This window comes from Sander lucioperca, chromosome 6, assembly GCF_008315115.2.
Source record: "Sander lucioperca isolate FBNREF2018 chromosome 6, SLUC_FBN_1.2, whole genome shotgun sequence".
Lineage (NCBI taxonomy): Eukaryota > Metazoa > Chordata > Actinopteri > Perciformes > Percidae > Sander > Sander lucioperca.
Window position 1 is genome coordinate 33335901 of NC_050178.1, and position 25674 is coordinate 33361574.

The following is a 25674-nucleotide window of genomic DNA, read 5'->3' on the forward strand; positions in this document are numbered from 1 at the left end:
CTGTACGATTTACACCTCTGCTTTCCTGTCCACATGCCAATTGTACCATTCTCCCTTCATTTATCCCCAGGCAGCAGACCATTGATTGGCATGCCCCTTGGAAGTGTAAACACAACTTTAAGAAAAACCACAGGTTGAATTTGGCCCCACATACTGCTCTTTCTTTCTTTCTTTTTTAGTGTCAAACTGCTTCACCGATTTTCTAGTTCTGACACAACTGTAGCTCCTGAGGGCCAAGCATTCCCACACAACAAATGTGCTGGAAACGACACATCAAACAGTGAGAGCTGTGAACATGGTGACAGATGTATCCCAAGGGCTGTCTGTTCATATATAAAGTATGGTTGAGGTTAGGCAACTAAAACCAAGACTTCCTGCATAAGCATTGAACAAATAGCTTTATATGAATGTAACTCTGTTTGCAACTTCCGGCCACTAAATCCTTCATTCTTCTACCCTCCCTGAATGAAAGACAAACCTATACCTATCATTTGCCCCCTTATTTTACAGATCCAGCACCCACCCCTCTCCATTTGTCATTGGTCCTGATAATAATCCGTTGTCAAAAGCAGGGGCTGTAGCTGTAATAAGGGGTATTAACCCCAGAGGAAACAGCTATCATCATGGTTTGATGGTTTTAGAGAGTGCATGTATATGTTGACAAAGGAAGAATAGCAAAGAAGAAGACGCAACAGGAAGCCTCTTCTCTCGAATAGGACTGTGACTCACACCACATCTGTACAAAGGATTTGCAGGATTTGTGAGGCCTTGAACTGTTATTAGAAGTTTTTGAATGTGACCATAAGATTTAGCTGTTGATTTCTTCTGCTTCAGGAGTGCCTGATGCAGTAGCCTACTCTTAAATATTTGCTATAACACCACAGGAATTGCAGTGTATGTAGGAAAATTGGAGGTTTAGGTATAGGTTATGAGAACAACCTTTTGCATACTTAGGGTGTCTTAATCCATTACAATTCTACGTAAATATCAAATGTTTGCTTCTCTAAGATGAACTCTCTCAGCTTTTGTTGCTCTTTCTGGCATTCATTTTTTCTCTCTCTTCTCTCTCCCCCCAGCATCCCCTTTCAATTAATGATATCATCTTCCCAAACTCCTCTTCTTTCTGGTACAAGGCATCTGCACCACTACTCTGCCTGTCTCCCTCTTTTTCCAGCACACATCAGCATATAATCACATACACACACACACACACACACACACACACACACACACACACACACACACACACGCACTCATATACCTGAATGGTGCTTAATTGTACATCACTGAGGCATGTAATCTCAATCACCTCATCGTTACAAGCTGAAAAACACAAAATCTAAAAACATGCAGGGCTTTGAATAGTATAGGCAACACTCTGCTAGTCGTTCTTTTTGCCTGAAACTAAACGGATTTTCCACTATCGCCCACCATTTCCTACACAACACAAACAAGCAAACGGTTGTTCATTCAGTAAATTGAAACATTCCATTTCGCGCCAGGGTCCGTGGTTTTTGATTTTATTTTTTTACTCTGAGCTGAGAGATGTGGCAGCGAGCTTCTTTGAACGCCAGAAAGGCCATTAATAATGCACACGCAGCTTGTTATAGCTCAAACTCACTCTGCTTCGATGGCTCACCAACCTAAAACCCAGCATCAAAGAGACCAGAGAGATGTGTCTCTCTGTGTGTGTGTGTGTGTGTGTGTGTGTGTGTGTGTGTGTGTGTGTGTGTGTGTGTGTGTGTGTGTGTGTGAGAGAGAGAGAGAGAGAGAGAGAGGGGCGAAAGGCGTTGCAAGCCTTGACTTTCCTAATGGGAAATGGAGTCACTGTTTATTCTCACTGAACAAGCTCTGTGTGGAGATTTATTTGGCGCAGGAGGATTTATTCTCCTGAAGAACTTTCTGAAAAGGATAATAATAATAATAATAATACCAATAAAATAATAAGTAATGAGACTACGATTGAAGTCAGGGACACTGTGTGGATGTGATGTAACCGTTTGAATCTTTAACATCCAGTACTTTGTAAAGAATACAGAAGAGGAAGGAAAAGGGGCTTCCAATGCTCAGCCAGTGGTTACAATGGACACAGCACAGCTCGATATGAAGGTGGCTTATGTCTGAGAAGATGTTACAGCAAACAATGTGCTACACTATAAAAGCCTCATTATGCATATAAAGTATATCCACAAAAAGGGAACCAGGTGCACAGATTCCTAGATTTTAAGGGCATTTTGCTTGAAAAATGTGTTTGTCTCCTTAAATGGTTTTCCAAAAATAAGAGCTTACATGTCTCACACACCTTTTCTTTTCCATGTAAAACGTCAAGCGTGCATGAGTTAATGTAAAGTGCTGCACATCTTTTAACTGCTCTTTAATGTTTTATGTAAAGCACTATGAATTGCCCTGTTGCTGAAATGTGCTATACAAATAAAGCTGCCTTGCCTTGCCTTGTCTGCCTTGCCTTCAGACCACCTTTGTATGGCACAGGTCGAAAACGTCTTCAGTGAGAGGTGTTTTAACTTTTCCCCCCACATAAATCAATCGAATAATAAAAAAGAAAAGGAAAAATGCTTACTGTAGATTGGATAAACTTTCTTCATAAGTGAACTAAACCATGCAGACTGGTGGCCTCTGTCCCCACCCAAAACCGGCAGCAGCAGCTCATTTGCGTTTTACCAGCGTATTGGATAAGTTGCTATATTTATTACAGCTCGCCCTCGCACTGAACAATGCTAACAAAATCTCAAAGAAAGGGTGCGGCGGTGTCACAACTTTTCTACCACGAACTTTCCGTCGATTGCGCCCTTCGCTGTCTGCGGACGCTTCAACTCACCTGCAGGAGACGGTGATTTCTACTTTGGTGGCGGGGATGTTGCCGGTGATCGGGTCGAAGTCGTACACCGATGACATGTCGTCTAGTTTGTCCATAACGTCTCCCTCTATCATCTCCATCGCCAGAGCTTGGGGTGGCTCGGGTGTGATCCGGGAGCCGCACAGCCTGGCCCTGACGGAGCGCGTCGAGTCTCCGGTGACTCCAGAAACCAGATCAGAGACCGGACGGCCTCCGGTCCGAGCGGGTGAGGCAGCCACTTCACAAATGTTGAAGCTGGAGAGGAGGGAGGGCTAGCACTAAGTGAGTGGACACCCGCGGAAAAAAAAGCAGAGGCGCACTTGGTTAACTGTCCATGCAGCGTAAATAAAATCTTTAAAAAAACAAAAAAAACAATGCGTGGACTGTATCTGAGATTACTGTTGCGCCCTCACCGACCGGCTGCACATCACATGGAAAGGAGAGGTGGACTCCTCTCTGCGCTTTGTCTTCAGTCTGTGCGCACAGCAGAGCGCGTGAAGAGAAAAGGAAAGATACACTCGAACACACCCATCCTCCTCCCACACGGAATTACACTCAAGGGCTGGCAACCCTACCCATGCCCCGGTGCTGCTGCTGTCGCCCTGCAACAGCCTCTGTGCTGCTCCCTTGGTGTTTGAGCGAGTGAGTGTCATGAAATCTGAGGGGTCTCAAGATGGTTAGTAGGAAAGGAATATATCGCTTTGGTTTACTTCTTTTAATCTTAACTTGTTTAATGTAGATTAATGGATCATTTTGTATCCCCTCTGCGAGGGAGTAATCACTTGAACTGCTCTCAGCCAATGACAAGGGCTCTCAAGTATACAGCTTTGTTTTAATGGGCTGACTTTGGAAGGGGAAAAGATTTTAGCACCACAGCAATGGACAGCTCCCAGACCAAACCATTCAGCTCACTAATAGGGAAAAAACATTTTAACTTATTAGGTATGGAAGATATTCGAGGAAATGTGTGCTGTTATGTTTGTCTTGAAGCTGCTGTGGTACTGTAATTTCCTTTAAAGGATTTATAAAGTATCTATTTATCTATATATTGAAGAACGGGCTTTCGTCTGTGAGAGAGAGAGCGAGCGAGAGAGAGAGAGAGAGAGAGAGAGAGAGAGAGAGAGAGAGAGAGAGAGAGAGAGAGAGAGAGTACACGTGTGCGCGAGTCACAGCCTGCCTTGCTAAGTTTTACAGTGGCAGGGAGAACCCGGTTAAAAAGAGTCAAAACCGAGGCCTACCCCGGTCGGTGACGTTCAGTAATCTGCTGTCATAGAGAGCATGGAAAACTGTTTTCATTTATTTTTTCGCGAACTCAGTGCTGGCAGGCCCGTAGCTCTTATTTAAGCGGCCAGTTCTGACTGATCCTAATAAACTCGCCCGATCATCTGTAGACCCCTGGCTTCCTATCCTAAGAAGTAAGCGAGAAGGGGAGGAGGGGGGGCGGAGGTGAGTCAAGCCTCCTCCTAATTTGACATCTACTAACCTGTTTGACGCTGAGGTTTCGAGCCTCTAACATTACCTGCTTCACTCCCCCACAAGAAATCCTACCCTATCTCTACAGCTACACACACAGATCTATCAATGTACACAGGGTATCTAAGACTCCTCTACCTGAAAAATGGCATGTGTTTCTATAGTCAGTGGTGTGAAGCCGTAGTGTGGGTTTGGCTGATGCTCAACTCGGGGGCTTAGCAAGTTGCGGTCGAAATTCCTGGTCCTTTGGTCTTTAGTCCGCCAGTCTTGAGAAATGAGGTGCACACCAGAGCTTTTCCTTGGGTTCTTACATGATTTTTTATTCAACAATCAGTGGATCATATAGTGGTACAGCCAAACAATGAGAAAAATATATTTAGTTAAGGGGGGGGGAGGGCTTTTTCAACAAAAAATATAATCCTACGGTTTCCTGTTAGCTAAAGGCTAAACCAAGATTTTCCGTCCCCCTGTTCGCTTGCTACGTTCAACTGTTGTTCCAATACAATGTTTAAAACAAATGTTTTCAGTAAGCTCTACTTTCATTCAGTAGGCTTTGTCATTAAGCTGTACTATTATTCAGTAGGCTTTGTGGGAGAGATTGTCTCTCTCTCTAGAGCTTCTTTTCTGTTAATGCTCTGGTCCCACTCTGCTCATTACAACTCTGAATTTTCACAATATGTTCATCTCCTTCAACACTATCTATCTATCTATCTATCTATCTATTACTTAGAATTCGTCATGGGGCAGACAGAAACTACGCACTATAGCTTTAAGAAATGCAGTTAGCAATTAAAATGTGTTCATGCTGGCTGATTTACAATCAATATTAATTACGATGAAGGAATTACATAGAGATTAAAAGGCCACCATCCATCATTAGCCTGTTGTATGTAGCTAAGACCTGTAAACCACATTGTAAAGAAATTATGACTGGTGAAACTGCCTGCCAAAAAAAGTGATGGGCTTGTCATTTCTGGATAACTACAGTTCCTAAATGCTGTGTGTGTGTGTGTGTGTGTGTGTGTGTGTGTGTGTGTGTGTGTGTGTGTGTGTGTGTGTGTGTGTGTGTGTGTACCTCTATCTGTTTATCACACTTGTTCTGACACTGTCTTTTCATGCATAAACAAAGGACTTACACGCATATATGAAATGCACAAAGACACTATTGTCATAAATAACCAAATAACCAGATGTTTCCCACAGATTGCTGGTTGCATCAGGAAACATCACTTTTGACCAACTTGGAAAACTACAGTATGGTTGACATTTTTGGGTCTATATGGAAACTGATGGAAACAAATGGATCTGCATACCAAGTAGCTCCAGTTCGAAGGATTTGAAGGCTGTGTAATGTTTCAAAGAACTCAAAACAGTTACACAGCTTTAAAATCCTTCTAATGGGAGATACTTGGTGTGCAGATCTATTTGTTTCAATGATATTTGTTTGATCCAGCACCCATCCTATTGGGCACATGTATGTGCATGTCTTTTTTATAGTTTTAATATGCAAACAGGGACATCAGGTATCATTGTACCTTTACTGTCTCTCTCTTACCCTCTTACTTACTCTTACATGCACATCACACTCACACACACACACGCACACACACACACACACACACACACACACACACACATACACACACAAATGCACAGCTATATTTTCTTTCATAAAATGGGTGCAGAAGCACACAGCTCTTTACTGCATAGAGCACCTAGCATCTGGATTCTGGAAATCAATTTATACCGACACAGGATGCTTCTGCCCACACAGCCCTCCAGCTCAGGATCAGGAACACAAACACACACACACACACACACACACACACACACACACACACACAGAATCCTTCATTCAGAGGTACGCAACAATGTGCACATATAAAGATGTCACTGAACGAACCATTAACGGAGATGAAGAGGCATACACATCTACATGCACATCCTTTTCTCTACCAGGATGATTCATGTATTTTCAGGGTCCGCTGTTAAGTGTGGGTGAGCACATTATTGCAGATGTCCCAATGACTGGGTTGGCAACAGCAGGGCCAGAGGACAAAGAAATGTAAAGAAGAACCTTTACAACAGCTACAGTATTCGATACCAAATAGAATTCATAAAAACAAGTATCTATTTCCATCCCTTCATCTGATTTGATCTTACGTAAAGCAAAGGGAACTGATGTTGAGATCAAGTTATATTTTTCCTGGATATTGATAAGATTTTTTTTTATGTTGTAATATTACTGTCATCTCTTTATACAGCACTTTTTTTTACATTTGTTGTGCACGATCAGTCATAGTCATCAATCACAGCAACATTTAACCTCGTATGTGTTTAAATCAATACTGTTATATCCATCACAGTTAAATTGCAGTTGGCAATTAAAAATAATTAACGCAAATAGCATATTTTTTTTTTTCAGAACTGCCAGCAGACCAAACTATATTTGTCTTTAGCAGTAATGGTAAGAACAAATAACAAAACCATTGGAAAGCAGTTGCTGCCAGTTCCTAAGAAACAAAAACAGTGTCATGCCTATTTCTGAATGTCTTAAGGAGCCAGCTTGTTGAGTGATCGATAGCCAATACCCTGTGCCTGGTGCACACTGGAGGATTTTCATATATTAACTCAGTGGTTCCCAAACTGAGGGGCGCACCCCCTAGGGGGGGCCCAGCAATGCAAAATATAGATGAATAATGCATGGTTCTGTTGCACTGCTAGCAAATCATGGACAGGTTTGTGAAAGGACTACTAGGTAATGTACTGTAAAGCAGACGATAAAGCTACACCAAACGCCACAACTACCAAACCAAAGACAAGAAAATATCTAGTGGTGACCACAATTCGATCTTTAATTGAAAATATTTTTATCTTCAAAAGGGGTACCATGCAGAAAAAGTTTGGGATCCACTGTCTTAACTGATTTTAAAAATGTGGAAAAACACAGACATAATGACAGATTTAACAGTGTTTTTATATATATTAATAATAAGGATGCACTCACCAATTCAGTCAAGACGCAGGACCACACACTTGGCGTTCTACTGAACAATTTTAGAGTGGCGACAGGGACTTGTGATCTCACAGAAACTCGCGTCATCAAACATGAATTCAGAACAAAACAACATGTAGGCGAACTGTCGTCATCAGATGGTTGCGCTTGTGTGTGCGCTATGTTTTGCACTGGGGGTAAAAATGGATGACATTAAACAAGCACTCATACTGTGTCCATCATTCCTCCAAAGTTACTCCAAAGTTATACTCTTTTTTTTCTACCGTCCACCTGGTTGGAAGCCATGTTTCTGTTCTACGCAACATCCAGTAGGTGACGTTTACTGGCTCCGAGCCAGTCAGTAACATTAAGATTATATCTGTAAACCCCTCACGCTACAGGATAACTTGGGCAGATAATCTGTTCAGGCCAGCCTTGAATCGGAAACACCCCCACAATTGTTGAGAGGGGCAAATCGGACCCAAACTCTGCAAATTATACAATACTATATAGTGTGGGGTCAGCATTACAAAACCCTGGATACCTCCTTTAAATGCTGTTGTCATCCATTTGCAATAGACCAGGAGGTGGTCAATTCTCTGTACTGCTGGTCACATTAATAACACCGTAGGGAATTCAAATGTCCCTTTTCCTCCTTCTCCGTCCTGTTCTCTTGGCTTCCTGCAGTTTCCTTAGAACTAATTACTGTGTTTAGGCTTACTTGCGTCATGCTGTCCCGAAATATCGCCTTTCTGGAAGTAATTATGCCAAAACAGACAAATGCCCTGTCAAGCAAGTAAAGCTCCTTACAATAAAATGTGTTTTTTCCCTACACACCCTGGAGAATAAAGACATTTGTTTACTTCATTAATCACATTTCTCAGTTTTTTTAAACATTTTTTCGAAAGAAAACATAACTAAATTCACTAATTAATACGTAATGTTGGATGTCCAAGGCCTATTCCTAAAGAAAGGGAAGTGGTCTGCAAATACCAGTTAAACAGGTAATCAGTTGGTATTTTCATCCAGCCTCTGACGCACACTTTTAAAAAGCAGTCATCTTTTTTAAATTTGACACCAGCTTACTACAGTATGTCTTTGTCAAACCTTATATTGTGGCTGCCAGAGGAGGTAATGAAAAGAATCAGCGGTTAAGGGTAGTGCAGTTTTCTCTTGATAGACAGTATGCCTTCTGCTGTGTAGGAAATCGTGTTGTATTTAATTTCTTAAAGAAAATTCTCTCACAGCAGGTGTGTTTTGTGGAGAATCTTTCTTATTTCCATGTGTAACTGGCTAAATGAAGATGACATGATTTCATGCTGAGGTATTTTTAGGACAATGAGGTGATTTCTAGGAGAATCACTGCAAATACTTCTAAAAAAACAGCAAACTTCAGATTTTGGTGTCATTACTAAGGCTTTTCTCATTAATGTAAATAGAGAAAGATATATCATAAAATACTTTTGCGATACAAAACATCCTACAAAAAAGTAGATTAAGGTCCCATTGTGAAAACTGTTCATCAGCCCCAAAATAAGTGATGTTTTGCATTGACCGCTCTCCATCAGAGAGTAGCATGCTCAAAACAGCACTGGGAACAGGATTTTTAAAGTAGAAATGCTTAAAGTTATAATTATTACACCCATTTAGTGCATCTTAAGCGAACCCCAACAAACTGATGATTTATGATTGAGCTGGATTTAATCTGACGGCTGAGGTGTTGTCCCTCTCTCTGCTTGCTGTAGAAGCATGTGGGCACCTCACTTGTACCCTGTGGAGAAGTAGGGGGTTTGATAAATCCCAGTTCAAAAGGGCCACATGTTTCCTCCCAGAGTGTAATCCTGCTCTGTGGCCTAGTGGTTTAATCCAGAATCAAACCCCTCCTGAGGTGGCAAACATCACAGCAAAGCCTTTTATGAATTATTTCTCTGAGATCGACAAACAAAGCGACAGAGGGACCCATGGAATAACACGCGCAAACTCATACAAAGGGTATTTATGGAAGGCCACAGCAGCCTAGGTGGCTGATTGACTTGACTAATGGCCCAGCGCTCCCTCAGGCGGGAGCAGCTGGGATTCAAAGAGCTGGATGTTGGATTACAGCTGCAAAACAATAATAAAAATAGCCATACTTTTTCTTAGCAGGTCTACAGTCAATACACATGGGCTCAAACTAATTATGAACTCCTTGATTCAACACTTGCTGCTGCCCTTGATCAAATAAGTAGCTACACATCCAACATTCTTAATGGTGCAGTAGCTTCTCTGCTGTGGGGAAAGTTTACTGCTAAGTCCTCCAGGAACCCTGCCTGGGCTCTGTACTCCTCTCTATGTTTGCCAATGGAGTATTATGTTGAGTGGCTTTGCTATTAAGTGTATGTTGTGGTTGAGTTTAAATTCTGAAAATTAAGTGAAAATTATGAGCAGCAAAGAACTCCCTACAGGCACGTTTCCACCAGGGACTTTTTAAGAAATCAAGAGAGAGCAATCTGTTCACTGGCTTCTTAATGTCACCACATTGGACAGTCTCTCTCTCTCTGTAACTCTGGCACAGCTACTCATTGCATTCATTTAATTAGTTTTGCCTCTTACTGACTGTGGTTATGTTACTGTTTATTTTCATTATCAAATATTTTGTTAGACCTAGTTTGCAAGTCTCCAAAAACAACAATAAATACAGTAATATTTGTAATATAGGCTGACTGCTGAAAATATATTATAGACTGGCAACATGTCCATGGTGACATACCTCTTACCCAGTGCATGCTGGGATATACCTCACCTACATAATCCTGGAATCCATCCAGGAATAGTTCCGTATTTGGGGAAATACACTTTCTTGCTTTGCTTTCTTGCCGGGGGGGGAAGGGGGGGGGGATTTTTAGTAGAGCATGGCTAGCTGTTTCCCTCTGTTTACAGTCTTTATGCTAAGCTAAGCTAAGCTAACCATATCCTGGCTCTATAGCTTCACATTTGGTGTACAGACATGAGAGTGATTGTCAATCTTCTGGACTTGTTGGAATCTTCTCATCTAACTGCAAAAAAAGCAATTGAGCGTAGTTCCCAAAATGTTGAACTATTCTATGTATATATTTATGAAACAGAAATCTATGTTATTAGATTAAGTGTCCTAAAAATATAAACAAATTAACAACTTAAACGTGATGCTATAGACACGATACATAATATACAGTATAAAAAGCCATACAGTATGTAATTTGAAACACTACCCACCAGAAAATAATAAACAAAATAAAGAAGCTAATCAGTTATTCAAGTTTAGTTGTTTTTTTAAATGTACTACAGTGTGATTTTATTCAGTTGTTTTTTATTTATGTTTTTGCAGCTCATATTACAGGTATTCATGGATGGTTCTGTAAATCACTGTACTGTACTGGTCAATGTACGTCTGCAAACTTTAGAAGAAAGGCATATGTGAATGTAAAGTTCAGGTTTTTACAACATAATACATTTATGACATGTTATTCAGTTCACACAAGGACACTGACGTACGAGAACAGTTTTATTAAGGAATACTGTCTGTGGCTTTTATAAAATACACATGAAAGGACAGTATAATTGTTTTTGTTAGTATTTTAAAAGTAATTAAAAATCGTTTTAAGGAGTGCTTCATGTCTTAGACGGTAACAACTGCCAAGTGTCCTGATAAGGAGCACAAGAGGTGGATAATGTTTGACAGGACTTTTGTGACGACGGATCAAAGGTCCAAGTGTGTTTTCCTGTCAGATCCACATTCACACTTCAGACGGATTTCTGTCGGGGGGAGTGTAAATCTGATCCGGGTGAGTGTGTCTCTGAAAATACTCCTGCTCAATACTTCAGTGGATTTTGCTAATACTTTCTAACACATGTTCAATTGTTAAACCCAAAGGCTTTATAGTGTGTGGGAGCATCCTGTCTTCAGCATCATGGTGGAATTGGCCTTCTACCCAGGGGTGGCACTGATGTATTTTTTCGGAGTGATGAAAGCCACACAGGACGATCGGGTGGAGCTGGATGACCGTGCGTCGATGAACGTGTTCTGTCTGTTCGTGTTGGCACAGCCGCTGTGTCTGGTACTGGGAGGATACACTGGCATGGCTACATACCTCCTCACAGCTCTAGTCTCCTACAACTTCCTGCCTTGGAGGAAGACAAAACAGCCTGCGAAGGGAAAAGAATCAAAAAAGAAGACTAAGTGAGAACAAGAAACGTACGCTGTATGGAAATGACAACACAGTGGATTCAAACAGGTTGCAAAAGAAAAAAATATTTTGGCTATTTAAAGAATAAGCATTCAATGTGAAAATCGTATATGAATAAATGATTGTGTTGCTCAACCATGCAGTAGTTATTTAACCTGTTTCTACAAGGCTGCCACGGCTCGATTCACAAATGCATTTCTTTTAAAAAGGGAATAATTTGTAGCCAACCTGGTGGCTCCTTCCATTTCAGCCAACAACACATATTTGTGTGTGCATCAGAAATACATTTGGGAAACTTCATTTTTTATATGTGGATTTTCTTTTTTACATTTATGTACAATGATAAATATTCTTATGTGCATTGAAAATATTTTGTGGAGAGTCATTTATATATAAATCACAAAATTATTTGTGAATCCAACTCAATGGATACCCAACTCAACATGAATATGACTGACCATTAAATGAATGAAATATCAAACACATTATACACATTCATGAGCATTGCCAGAAAATTTCACCCACAAAGACATCATTATTACTAACACTTGGGGGAAAAAATCTGCATTGTGTTTTTTATTTTATTATCCACCCAATGTTCATGAATGACTGTGTCCCTCTGATGTGCTTAAACCTGGTAGTGTGGAGAGTGTGATTGTGTGCTGTGTAAAACCGGGCTCAAAGAGAGAGTGTATGGGATTAGACTGTGCTATTAAGTCGATAGTCCGAGGCTTTGTTCAGTGGTTGTGCAGATGTTCGCTGTGTGCATCTGAAAAACAGATGGATTTTTTTATTGAAGATGCTCATGACTTCCCTCAGCATTAAAATCCTCTTTGAGTTCATTTTGTATGAAGTCATTTTCTAGATTCCCACAGTGTCTCACCCTCAGTTTTCTTACTATAAGTGTGAATTTATGTAGCATAAATAAGGTATCCTAGACTGGGTAAACCCAGCCCGATCTGCTGGCGATTTGATTTCGCCCTGCAGCTCAGGCTGGAAACCTGTATGTTTATCTATCCTGCATCTGTTACAAATGTGTGGGAACCAATCACAAACTGGCTTATCAAACTGGCGCGCTATTGGCGGGTTTAACACGATGACAATAGAGAAGCGACCAAGCAGCTTTTTGTTTACGTTCAACAAGCTGGCCACCGAAGCGCAGCACTCCATGGCAGCATCCCGTTGATGCCGCTGTCGCTGCTACGTCACCCGGATCGTTGGTCTGATTGGTTGAAGGACTATCCAATTGCGTACAGAGTCATTTGAACTATGGCCGTTGATCACGCCTCTTGTGCAGTAGAAAATACAGAGCAGACTCCTGAGACTAATGTTCAATCTTAAAAGATTGAGCTTGGTCTGGTGATAGCCAGATTAAAGGTATCCTATTGTCTCAAGCATTCGCTACAAAGTTTGCATTTCCATTGTTATTAGCTTTGAAATCCTCTTTCAAAGTTATACCAGTCCACGAGAAAATGTTTGTTCAATCTCCTATACAAGCTGTATATATGTGCAGTATGTTCTCAGTTCACCATGCTTATTGTCACGTCAGTGGTGCTGCCTTTTGCTTCCTCCATTATTTAAAAATATCATAAATAGTCCGCCCCTCCTGAACCTCTACTGCTAATTTATTGCCTGAGAGCATTCTTCTTATTCCCCAGCCAGTCCTCCTAGATGAAAATGTCCCCTTGTTGTTGTTGTTCATTCATCTCAATCCTTTTCCACATCCAACTTTTAAAAACATTGGACTGATAAGTAAGGTTAACAATTAATTATGGCAATATTATTTGTAAAGAGATGTTTTGGCTACTTAGTGGCAGCAGAAACAACCTGTAAACCAAAATAAATAATGATATATTACATTACAATGATATATTACATTTATTTGGAGTCATGTTTGTGTCTACCTGATAAATGCAAGTCCATTACTCGCTCTTCTTTTAACTCTGTTTTGCTCTCCACCAACCTCTGAAAGAAATATCTGGTTCTTTAGCTGTTAAAAGCTGCCTCTGGAAACAGCAGTGATGAGAGTGAACCAAAACAGTAAAGTTGCGGGCCATAAAACTAAAACAACAATCTGAAAGGTGCTGAAACTCTCCCAATTTTGAGGGGAACTACAAGTTTGAAACTAAAAGCAATGTCCTTTCACATACACACAGAGTCATTTGACTGATGTAAGACTCTACAACCATGTGAGTGATTCTGTGAGGCTCTACTTCAACACAGTGATGCTTTAAGCAAAATACTATCAATACTACAATATCAGCATGTAACATGCTCACAATGAAAATGTTAACGGTTACATTTGCTAATCAGCATGAAACTAAGTACAGCTGAGGCTAATGGGAGCCAGTAGTTTTGCAGGTATTTGTTCATAAACCAGAGTATTGGACAAAGTAAATTGTTGATGTTGGGGATAGCTTAGTCAATATCTATGACGTTCCACTTCCCGGATTGCTCTTGTTCTGCCGAATATTCCGCCATTTTCGGATGTCCGTTTCTTTCCGCTTTCTTTGTGTTGGCATTCTAAACTCCGGTGGATTTATGAGGACTATGGTTAACTGCTCCTCAGATCTCTGCAGGGTAAATCCAGACAGCTAGTATCTGAGTTTTCTGTTGCACGACTAAAACAACCTTTGAACATACACGTTCCACCAAAACAAATTCCTTCCCGAGGCTATTGTGCAGCGGCACCGTGGCTCCGCTCTGCGCTTAGCACCGCCCAAGACGATTGTGATTGGTTTAAAGAAATGCCAATAAACAAGAGCACGTTTTTCTCCTATCCCGGATTGCTGTGTGGACTAGCCAGACCCTCCACAGCACTGCGGTGGAAGGTCTAGCAGTGCGAGACTAGAGCTAGATGAATGGTCCACCATTTAAGCATAAAAAAGTTATAACAATTCAGCCATCTGTCGTCTGTCTGTACATAATGTCATGACAATTTGTGGAGATATTTTTGTCTGTGGACTTCGGAAAGTGATGGAGAAACCATCTGACCAACTGACATTGGCATCCAAAGTAAATTGCAGTATTTTTACTATTATTGGAGTTAAATTCATTTTGGTTTACTCACTAGTAAGCATAATCAATATGGGACATTTACTATTCTCTCTGGGTATTTGGCTGAAAAATTAAATTGATTTTTACAGTTACAAAGGGAATTTATAGAGTAGGACAGAGATTGATGGATCAGCAAGTAAGAACAGACTTACTGGAGCGTTGTTGTGTAATGAAACAGACAAAGACATTCAAATGGAATTTCAGGAATTTGTCATATTGAGAGAGCAGATGGAGCACATACAGCTGGGACGTGACATGGTTTGTGTATGGATGTTTATTTGTTTGTGACAGGCATCTTCAAATGGTTTTTGCCTCCTTGGAGAAGTTAATGGCCATCGTACATCACAGTGCTTGTGTCTCCCGTCGTGGATGGGACATGCGCAGCCTGACACGAGTTAATGATCAGAGTTTGCAAGGGAAATGAAGATGTATGAGTTTTGAGTCTGTATCTCTAGTCCTGAAGTAGAAATAAATGCATCTGGATGAAAAACATCTCCCCCATGCCTACATGCCTACCGTTTTACCTGTTTATTCTGAATGATCAATATACTCCTTGTCCATCTGCATGGTAAATTATCAATTTCTTTCTCAGCTGCTTTGGTTTAGACAGATGAGATCAAGAGATAAATGTTTTAATCTGGCAAAAAGCTGGGTATATACATACAAATCAAAATCAATCTGGTTAAAAAACAACCCCACCTTAAGATAATTGGACAGGAGTGTGATCTTGTGAAAAACATCTAATTTTTTTTTCATGATCCAAAGAACAATATGAAATAAGTCTAAATCTAAATCTAAATTATTCACACCAGAAGACACAAAAACGGTGGTTTTTAACTTATTTATTTTCTTGAGGGAATGTTGGATCCTTCATTAAATATTTACTTACATTATTTACAGCAGTATATTTTACATGGCTAGGTATCATGCACAGTCATATAAAAAAAAACTGTACACATTTACACTCATTTAAGAGGGAGTAGTCCGTGCAATAAAAGGCACAAACCTTTGACCCTGCATTTATGTCTCATGATTACATATTTCAAGGACACTGCCACATATTGTGTTAACATAGTGAGCTCAAGATGCACACCTGCAGAAAAATGACTTGAGCAGCTGCAGAGAAGACCTGTGTTGGTGTGTGTGATAGCAATTAGCTGCCGAGCAGCAAAGCAGTAAAGTGCCCTCTTCATTGTGTCTAAATGTGATCCTATCCCCTCAGCAGCCTCTGGCAAAGTGAAAAGTCTTTTCAGCCATACTGATAAAGTGAGCTGAGACGTTGTCTGACTTACAACAGAGTTCCACAATCTGTAGGATAATCTACAATCCTCAGAATAAGTCTGTTACAGATTCAAGATATTAAGTGAATGATTATAAATGTCCTACAAACACATTCTGTTTCTTTAAGGCAGTAAGGCCTGTTGGCTGAGGCACAAGGCTGAAGCTGAGCTGACTACTTGGGTTTCATGTCCTAGTGGTCATAGGATGGTTGGGCTGGAAATGCTACAGATAGTAATCACACATCAGTTTGACAAGCAGCTCTCCTAATGTATTAGTCCTGTGGTCCTATATCTAATATCAGCCACTATACATTGAATATTTTTGCCAATTGACCATTCACTAAACTCACAAAACGCAGCAATTGCCCAGTCAGAGCTTTGCAACCTTAACTAGCCACTGCGGACCTGTCAAGCTTTGGATTTCCCCAAATGCTGCAGGTGTGCACGAGGCTCTAATATGAGCAAAACTCTGTATATAAAGAGTTTGGAGGGCAGTGTTTTTTAAGCTTTTCCAAACGTCAGCATGTCTAGCTGACTAGCTACCTGCAGAAGTAAACCAGTGTTATTTTAAAAGCAAGAGGCATGTCATTAAGTAACTATATTATTATGTTTGGTTACAGGTTAAGTCAGAAAAATATCTGTTCAGAGTTTAGAGTAACAAGTTGTTCTTTGCTCTGAAAGTTTACACTCCAGCAACTCCAACCAAACTTGCATTACAGTAGATAGTATTATGTCGGCCAAACTCATTGGTTAGTCCTTATCCTAAAATCCTTTTCTTTTGTAAAAGTGGAGCATACCCATTAAAATAATACAAACATTAAAGCACAGAAGTGTGTTTTTCTGTGTAGTAATATTTTACTTCTGTGTGAAATGATTGGATATTTTGAGTTGCAAATCTGCCACTGTTGTTATTGTAAACTGCATACGTTCTGTGAAGAAACGGAAACTTTGACAGGGAGGTGGCTAAGTGAATGGTCAATCGTATCCCCAGGTGAGATTCGTGGGTGCATTGTTGTTTGCCACAATGTTTTTTGATACTACCACTGGTGGCAACCAAAGTCAGAAATGTTCAATTACACATACAGTAGCTGCTTTAAAGAGTGAGCAAGGCATCAGCTGTTCAAGTGATATTTAGCTTTGGTCAAACAGCTTTCCAATTTAAACTAGATGCTAATAGGGGCTTCGGGAACCTTTTCTGCAGCCGACTGTTGCAGGAGAAATAGATTACAGTTAGATCTTGCCATCCTGTATCTCAAATCATACCTTTCATAGAGTAATATGGCATGTTTGTGGTCAGTATTATTAGGAGAAATGTCCGAATACCAGCTGACAGCCAGGGAAATAAGGATGTAGATGGACGCTCCTGAGCGTCTAGGTGTGCATGCTGCTCTGTCAAATTATTATTCTCAGACAACATTTGCTATACAAAAGGGTGACTTTAAAGGCAGGGATATTACTGGGGACTATTTCTATGTCTTGACTGTTATCTTACATACCGTATCAGCCCAGACATTAATAAAACTGATTTCTAAACCTACTGCTGAGCTAAACAGACGTGTTCCTTTCAGTACAATTTCAGTGCTTTAAGCCTCGTTTGGGACTCATAAACTCTGTCTTTGTAAACTAAGTCTAAAAATAGGCTTAATACATATCTAGAAAAAAACAGTTCACAGAGTATTCACAGCAGTGTTCATTATCCAAAGTGCATGTAAATCCTAACTTGCAGCGATTACGCTGTAGATTTCTCAGAGGCCAGCTGATGAGGAAGACGTCAGTTGACCTCGGCTAAATCTCCTATGTAATATTAAAAAAAGGTATGACACACCTATTTACACATCATCAAGTAATGAAGTGGTGCTGACATTGGCAGAATACAAGACTCAACTCGGGCCAACTTTGGGTGGGGGTGATCCAAGGCCAGATAATAATTTAGGGCTTCTGCTTGGCTATACTAAATCTTCCAAGCAAGCATCTTTTGTGAAGCACACATTTAACATTAAGATTGACAATAGCAATTGCCTACTAAATTGCTATGTTTTGAGGTGACCTATCCATCAATGAGCACCACAAACAAAATGCATCCGTCAACAAATGTACAAGCACAGGGCACAGAAGAGAGTGCCTAAAGCTACAGTAGTAGTACTAAGATCTTCTCTAGCAATAAGTCTGGAGAAGAGAAAAAACGGAGGTGAAGGCTGGCTTAGCATTCTTATCACATGAAACACACCACACAGCAGGTGAGAAGGGTCAGTTTGGCTAATGAGCACAGATATATACATAGTATACAGTGAAGGGCCGAGTGGAGTCTGACTCAAAGTCAAAGTATATAACCCATTATGTTATGGAGGTTAATTTCCCTACTGACCACATTTTGTACACTCCACTTTAACTACAATACAATTACCACATTTATACATATTTTAAACAAGTAATTATGGTCAAAAATCAGTGCACATCTTCTCAGAGTTGCAAGACTTTCAGCTTTGGCCAGATTGGGAAGCTATAATGTAAGACGTGTACATTTTGTAGAGAAAAGCACAGTACATAGATAATAAGTAAAGGGAAACAAATGCAAAACCAAAACATGGAAATTAGTCTTTTTACAAAAAGGGGTGATACATAATAGTACCTTTTTTTTCTCAAAGTAAAAAAAACAACTTTCAAACAAGGCATCTGGTCAAAGAGCTACCTTAATTCACAGGGTCAAGTACAGTAATGACACAAGTATGACTAACATCCTTCAACCTTTACCTGAGTTGGCAGAATATTAAAACCAAGAATGCTTCAACAAATTTTGTCCATCCACACAATCACCCGCAGCTTCAAACTCAGGTTGGCTACATCAACAATCAACAGTGCGTACTCCCTCTTAGAGGAGAATTTGCAGAAAGTACGTCAAAAGTTTAAACTTCAGCACCTGTGACTGCTGTTTTATGATCCAAGCTTTGTTTAATTAAACTACATGTTTCTGGGTCTTTTATACAAAAAAGCGCACTAAATGACCAAAGTATTTCTCAACGGGAGTGAGATTTCGGGGCTGAAAAAACTGTGCTGTGATATTTTGAAACTAACACACATTAATTGATTTTTATCAAGCTGTAAGACATATGTATGTGAAGAAGCTTCTAAATGCTGCATGACATTTTGAACTGATACAAAGAAAGCCCAGGGTCATAAATTGAAAGTATTGTGAATGCTTCATCTGCATTCAGACAAAAATTTTAAGACTTCAGTTATTATTACTGTTACCTGTAGGAGAGAGTGTGTGTGTGTGTGTGTGTGTGTGTGTGTGTGTGTGTGTGTGTGTTTGTGTGTGTCTGTGTCAGTGCATTGCTGCAGTGCTGAATGCTTTTCATTAAAGAGACACTAAATCAACACAGTGAGGGATGCCAAGACCTATCAGGCAAGATGAATAACCGAAACATCCACTGAAATCGTGTGTTTGTGTGTCCATGGTTTGTGCATACACATAATCTGCAGATTTGTACATCAGTGCACGGATACCGCAAGTTTCTCCCTCTCTTTAAATGTAGCAGCAAAACGTGGGTGGGGGAAAATTGGGATTTTAATAAGAAATCCCTCTCAGTTATGACCTACTTTCACCCAAGTAATCTTGCCTGACAAGCAGCTGGTAGAGCTGCGAGACCTCTAATTAAATTGGCTTCCCAGAGAAGTTCAGTAGCTGAGAAGGAGGTGGACTCTTCAGTATGGCTGGTCAGTCTGATACAGTCACTAACCTCAAAGATCAGAGTGGAGCTGAATGCAGGCAGGGGGGGGGGACTGGTGAGGCTCCTATTACCATTTGTGGAGGATAACTGGCAGGTATGGGCCACGTACTGTAGGATGGTTGAAATAATGGTGGAGTACCCGACTCACAAATGTCTTAGGAGTGTGTGCTGTAGGTATGTACTGTTTGTGTCATGTGCATCTGCAAGGGTGTTTTTTTTCTGTCGCAGTTAGCACTTTGCAGAGCAAATCTTACAATCCAGTCAGATCCTCCGGGGCCTTAGTTGTGCTACTGGACGTGTGCTTTCTTGTTTGCAGGGTCAGCAGCTAGACAGTCTTATAGGCAGACGGCCACAGAGGACTCATCCACACAGAGATGAAGAGCCAGGCATTAAATAAAGACTTAAAAATGCCAAGAACTAAGTGTTTGTACACACAGACCCGTAAAAATGTCCCTCATGCCAAAATCCAAAACAACTGAGGTAGGGAAAAAAATAAATTAGTAAATGTCATTAAAAACATTAACACGGCTTGTGGAACACAATAAAGCTTCAGTGATATACTGAGAGCCATGTGAACTACATTAAAAGTGAATGGAGGGCTTCATCAAGTGATGGTGTTTTGTGTAATTGTCCAGTGATGTTTCATCCACAATTTTTTATTGATCATCCACCACGATGAGCTTATAGCATGACCCTCCAATGTGTTCAGTGTCAGAACAGTCACAGCGCTAATGAACACTGATGTTCCTGAGCGGAGGAAAAGGAGGAAAGGGTCAGAGGTCCCAGTTGTTAGTTGGGATTTAAATTCCTCCTGCGTCATAACTTTCATACAATAGATACATGAATGCACATCTTTGAGCCAATTCATCTGTCATTGTTCCACAATGATTGTAAAACCTTGGTGAAAGAACAGAAGGACACTTTTTATTGTCCTTTTAATACCAGACTGTGGTAGTTTTCATGCCAGGAGAGAGAAATTGTTCCGCCTAGTCTATCCACGGCTGGGAAGATGCAGTTTATCTTGTCCAAGTAGCATCACACCTGAATGGCACTTTCAAATTGACAGTAAAAAAACAATCTGAAAGGAAAATATTTTTTTTGCCTGAATACATATTCAACCTCCGCTTTGTCATGTTGCACCTTGACAAAGAAAAAAAAAACACCTTGATTGCCTTGGAAACAGTGTTTTCGGTGTCACATCTCATTGATTGCTAGAAGCGAGCAGGTCAGAAAGTTGCAGCAAGATGGCCGACAAACGAACTACTTCGGTTGTCACCTTTTCCTCCACACCTTTGACGACCAGATCTTCACTGTCTTGTCGCTAGAGAGAGAGAGAGAGAGAGAGAGAGAGAGAGAGAGAGAGAGAGAGAGAGAGAGAGAGAGAGAGGGGGGGGTGGGATGATGAGCAAAGGGAAGCAAGGAGAACACAACAAAGGGAGAAAATAACAGAACATCAATCAGGCAATCTCTTTCTAAACAACCCATTGTACATCACACACAACGCAAAGAGATTGGCTTCAAAGTACACTTGATACACACATGCCCACACACACTTCATTAAAGCCCCTTCTCATGGTGTCAGTAAAAAAAATACCTCTCCAACCTCTCAGAAAAGTAGAGAAATAAGTATGATTCATTACTGCAACAAGTAAATTAATCAACCTGCCCACAACTCTACTCCCAGCTGACCAGGCAATTTAATTTTCACTTTGGGTGCTAATCATAACGCTTTGCACTGGTCAATTAGGCAATACCCAGGACAGCATCATGGTTTCCATTAACACTAGCTAAAGAAGTTGTGAAGAAGCCGTGCTCTTTGGTTGGTGTGGAGGAGATGCTAAATGTCAATTGAGTGGATCCGGTCTGAAAAGATCATGTTGAACGTGTTAAATAAATAGTTCAATTTTGAGAAATACACTTACAAGCTGTTAGCTTAGCTTAACATCAAGTTAAAACAGGGAAAACAGCTAGCCTGGCTCTGACCAAAGGGGACATAATCCACCTACCAGCACCTCCAAACCTCACAAATTGTATTTCATTTGGTTAATCCCAATGAAAGCTCAAGTTCACAAATGTCAAGTTTTCCGTTTTAAGGGGGGTTAAATGCTGGGCTAGATAGCGCCAGGCTAGCTATTTCCACTGCTTTCAGTCTTAATGCTAAGCTAACTGTTTGCTGGCTGTTGCCTTATATTGAACAGACAGACATGAGTGTGGTATCGATCTTTTCATCTAACTCTTAGTATAAAAAAATTAAATAAATAAGTGTATTTCCCAAATAAGGAGCAACAGACTAATATGATTTACACACATGAGAAAAAGTTATTCTGAGCAAAACTATGAATCACTTGTTGAGTCAATAAGAAGCTGTTTGTCTTAGCGGAGGCAGTGATCTGCAAACAAACCAGCAACCACAATAAAAACAAACAGCAGCATGCTATAAACAAAAGAACATAAAAAAAAGAATGATAAAAGAATTGGAGCAAAAATTAAAAGAAGGATAGAAACAGAACAGATGCAAACAGAAAGGTGCAGGTATTACCCAGGTAAAGAAATACAAAAGTAGGGGAAAAGAAACGCAGCCGGGAAAAAAAGTTAGTTAAGACAGTACCAAAGGAAAGGAGGGTTGCTGAGCGGAGAGGAGGCAATCATGGGAGGCTGGTGGCTCGGCCCTTGATGGCCAGGACCCGTCGAGGAAGACACGGGGTCAAGCCTGGCACATAGCTCCACAACTTCACCCTGCAGTCACTGGGGTCAGGGAGGACGAGGAGGAGGGTTAAGAACAGGAGTGGGAAGGCAGAGTTTAAGAGACCAGACGAGGAAATATTTCTCAACAGAAAAATTGACGGTAAGCAGTAAGAGATGATAGAGTAAAGAACTGATGAAACAAGAGAGCAAGAAGAGGAGAAGACAGGGGAGTGACATATATAACCGTCTTTCCAAAACAATGCCAGAAAAATATTCAGCTGGATTGTAATCTGGCTATTCTTGGTTGCTCTGACAGTACGGAGGCCCTTCCTCCACATCAGAAGGCAATTATTAGAGCAGGCATTGTTGCAGATAAAAAAATAATATTACTCAATTGGAAGTCTCCACTGTCCCCATGTTTCAGGAGGTGGCTCAATGAAATGCTTGATTTATACTTCTGCGTAAAATCCACGCCGTTGCTTCCGTACGTAGGTACGTGGAGACACAAACCTACGTAGGACCCTACGCTGTAGTCTGACGTGCACCTCTCAAAAATGTAACTACACGTCGCGGCAACACACGTCGCTCGGCTGTGGCTTGCTAGCGTTGCATTTCCCCCGACTCATTTCCTGGTTCTCCTTCTCCATAAACAACATGAAATCAAGGAGATCGTTAACTTTTCCTGATACAGATTTCCCACTGTATTTAGAAAACACATAGGAGACACTTTGTTTCTCTCACTATGACTCTAGAGCGGAGACAGTAAAATTAATGGACAAAGCAACGCCGTAGACTTGCAACGGAGAGCAGTGAAGTCTATTAGAAGCACTTTTCCGGTGAGGGCTGAGCGTTACTGCGCAGCCTCCAACTGAAAGAGACAACGTAAATGTGACGTGAGCAAACCTGTCTGTAAGTCTTCTGGTAGCTGTGCCAAGAGAAATCTCAATCATTCCCAATCTTGCAGAGACGGAGAGCGTAGGTATATGTTAGGAAATAACATAGGCATAGACTAATTCTTGCTAACTAAAATGCTAGTTAACATTAGTAATTAAACTAAAACAACTAATGTAAGTCAAAACTGCCTGCGAGCTTCTCCTGTACTGTAATTTCTCTACTATGCGACAGAAAGTTGCGTAGTTATGACCCAATCGTTAGCCTATTTTTACAAAAACGTCTACTACGGAGCCATAACGTGAGGTACAAGGTAATGGAGCCTTTTATACATTGTCGTGTTTCTTTAGAAATAAACAATGGACAAATAGAGCCTTTAAACGCAGATATAAAGTTATTCGCTGTCAAAGTGACGCCAAAATGAATGGCAGTCAATGGAATGCTAACAGCGGGTGATGGCCTGTTAGCAACAAAATGGCTCTACAGGAGGTACGGTTTGTGGACGCTCGCTTACCCCCTTGCTCTAGAGTCGCTACTCCCTCCGCAGCTAATTGCCGTCACTCTCTCACTCGCTCTACCACACACTTCCCACACACATGCCGGCCCTCCTGAGATCGACGCACACACCAACGCACAAGTATAATAACTCTTCAGGCCACTTACGTACATTTTGAAGGTGTGGAAACCATTTTTGATATTGCTTGATGAGACCTAAATGTCTGATTTGTGTGTTTGCTGCTGTGCTACACCCTTCATCTGAGCAGCCCTCCACGTACAGTATGTGTGTGTGGCTTTTTTCCTTTTTGTTTCGTCTGGGGGTTTTTTTGCTCTCTTTTTTATTGCTGTCTTGTCTAGTTCAAAATAAAGTATTTAAACAAAAAGAAGAAGAGGAGAAGGAAGAAGAGGGAGTTGAAAGTTAGTCAACGTCAGTGAAAGCCTACCAGCTGAATGAGAAGTGTAAGGAAACTGAACACAGAATGTCCCAGATACACATGAACAGTAAACAAGCATTGACCCTGTCTGATGCAGCTATGAGCTCAGCAAAACACAGATTTGGAGACAAACAGAATGTACAGTATGACCCTCTCAGAGCTACGGAGGCTGACACACACACCTGCAGATTAATGTTTAAGATGGAACAAACATGACTCATAATCCAGCATTTCACTCACATTTTCTCTCTCTCTCTGTACCAGTTCGAAAATATAAAATATAAACATTATGTTCTCTGGTCCTCAACTTCCAAAGCCTCCTGATCAGGCTGGCATTATTCTATATTTTTGCTATTGTCAACAAATTCCACAAAAAGACCACATAAAATCTCTAAATCCTTTCTGACTTCCCTACCCTGTCTATGGCTCTAAGCTCCAAGTTCATTTGTTCCTACTGATTATTCAAATCTTTTCAATCTCTTTTCAATTTTTTTTTCCAAAAGGGATAATTTCATTTTTTAAAAGGCCAAGTAATTTCCTAAAACAGCAAGGCACTGTAATTTTAAGCAAACATTACTCAAACAGAGTAAACAGTGCATTTGTTGGGAACTATTTTCAGGAGTGGATCAACACTTATTTGGTGCTCTAGTGAGTATTTACAGCAGCAGACGATGTACTGTATGTGAGACTGATAAACAACGTTTTTTAATAGTTTAATAGTTTTTGGACAACAATATATCTCTATGACAGATTAATAAGACATATCAGGCAGTCAATATGTAAACAGGATCCATTCATTGTTGGTTTTTGTCTTCACACAGAATTAATTGACAAAAAGAAAAATGTAGAATATCACCAGTCTTATCTTTTAATGCTTGTGTACGTATCAGTTAAAGATAATGGTACTTTAATCTACGCACACTTTCATCAGTTATTTAAATAAATAAATAGCATTTATTAAGACATAAAAGGTTTCTTTAACTCTCAACAAAGGTAATAATCTTCTAAATAAGAGAGTCTTTTGGCCCATTAATCCCTTCACTACATCAAGACAATGCTGGACAGATAAAGAACAAAAAAAAACTAGAACTGCAAGCAGTTATGACGGGGTCCAAGCCTCCGATGCCAGTCGCCCCCGACGCCCCGGGAAGCTGCGCCACTCGCCCCCGATGACCCGCGGAGCTGCGCCAAAGCGGGACCTAAAGCATTACGTGGGGGGGCAAACGTTGGTGAATATCGAGAGGTTTGATCCGCAAGGTCTGCGGTACGGTGTGAGCCGCGACGTCCGCGGTACATTGCTGTTGCAAATGTAGTGGTTAAAAGTTCATCTCCATGCGTACGCAGACTACCTTTAAAAATTCTCTACAATGAACAAGCTTCTTAACCCCCCTGACCGCAGGGGACAGCAGAGAGAAATGAGAGAGTGACTGAGAGGGTGGAGGGGGGAGGCAGGTGTGGTGGTTGAAGGAGCAGGGGAGGTGGTCGGGTTGTTGTAAATGGCGTCATAGGCGCCGATGTATGTTTTCCTCCGTGGGCGATCACAGGCGCACGCCCTTTAAAAAACAGCAGTCAAA

The 25674-nt window shown here is 40.8% G+C and overlaps 2 protein-coding genes and 1 long non-coding RNA gene across 11 annotated transcripts in view; 1 reads left to right on the top strand and 2 right to left on the bottom strand.

The window, feature by feature from the left end:
• The window catches only part of cpne5b (copine Vb), a 137552-nt gene extending 134087 nt beyond the window's left edge, over positions 1-3465 (bottom strand). Inside the window, exon 1 of one of the 2 annotated variants that reach the window (XM_036002200.1) lies at positions 2837-3465. In XM_036002200.1, coding sequence (XP_035858093.1) covers positions 2837-2955 — 119 coding nt within the window. In that variant the 5' untranslated portion in view covers positions 2956-3465. The remainder of the gene's footprint in view (positions 1-2836) is intronic. The other variant, XM_031323866.2, reaches the window with a different exon arrangement.
• A 7401-nt stretch (positions 3466-10866) lies between these two features.
• Positions 10867-13214, top strand: LOC116067596. The gene is made up of 3 exons (XR_004109257.2): positions 10867-11125; positions 11215-12456; positions 12905-13214. It is a non-coding gene; the product is annotated as an uncharacterized LOC116067596 (long non-coding RNA).
• Positions 13215-15409: 2195 nt separating this feature from the next.
• Positions 15410-25674, bottom strand: part of kif21b (kinesin family member 21B) — a 78825-nt gene continuing 68560 nt past the window's right edge. For 6 of the 8 annotated variants that reach the window (XM_036002000.1, XM_036002001.1, XM_036002003.1 and 3 more), the window contains 2 exons: positions 22201-22337; positions 15410-20913 (listed from right to left, as the gene is read on the bottom strand). In XM_036002000.1, the coding sequence (XP_035857893.1) occupies positions 22238-22337 (100 nt within the window). In that variant the 3' untranslated portion in view covers positions 15410-20913; positions 22201-22237. The remainder of the gene's footprint in view (positions 20914-22200; positions 22338-25674) is intronic. The other 2 variants (XM_031323774.2, XM_031323766.2) reach the window with 1 other exon arrangement.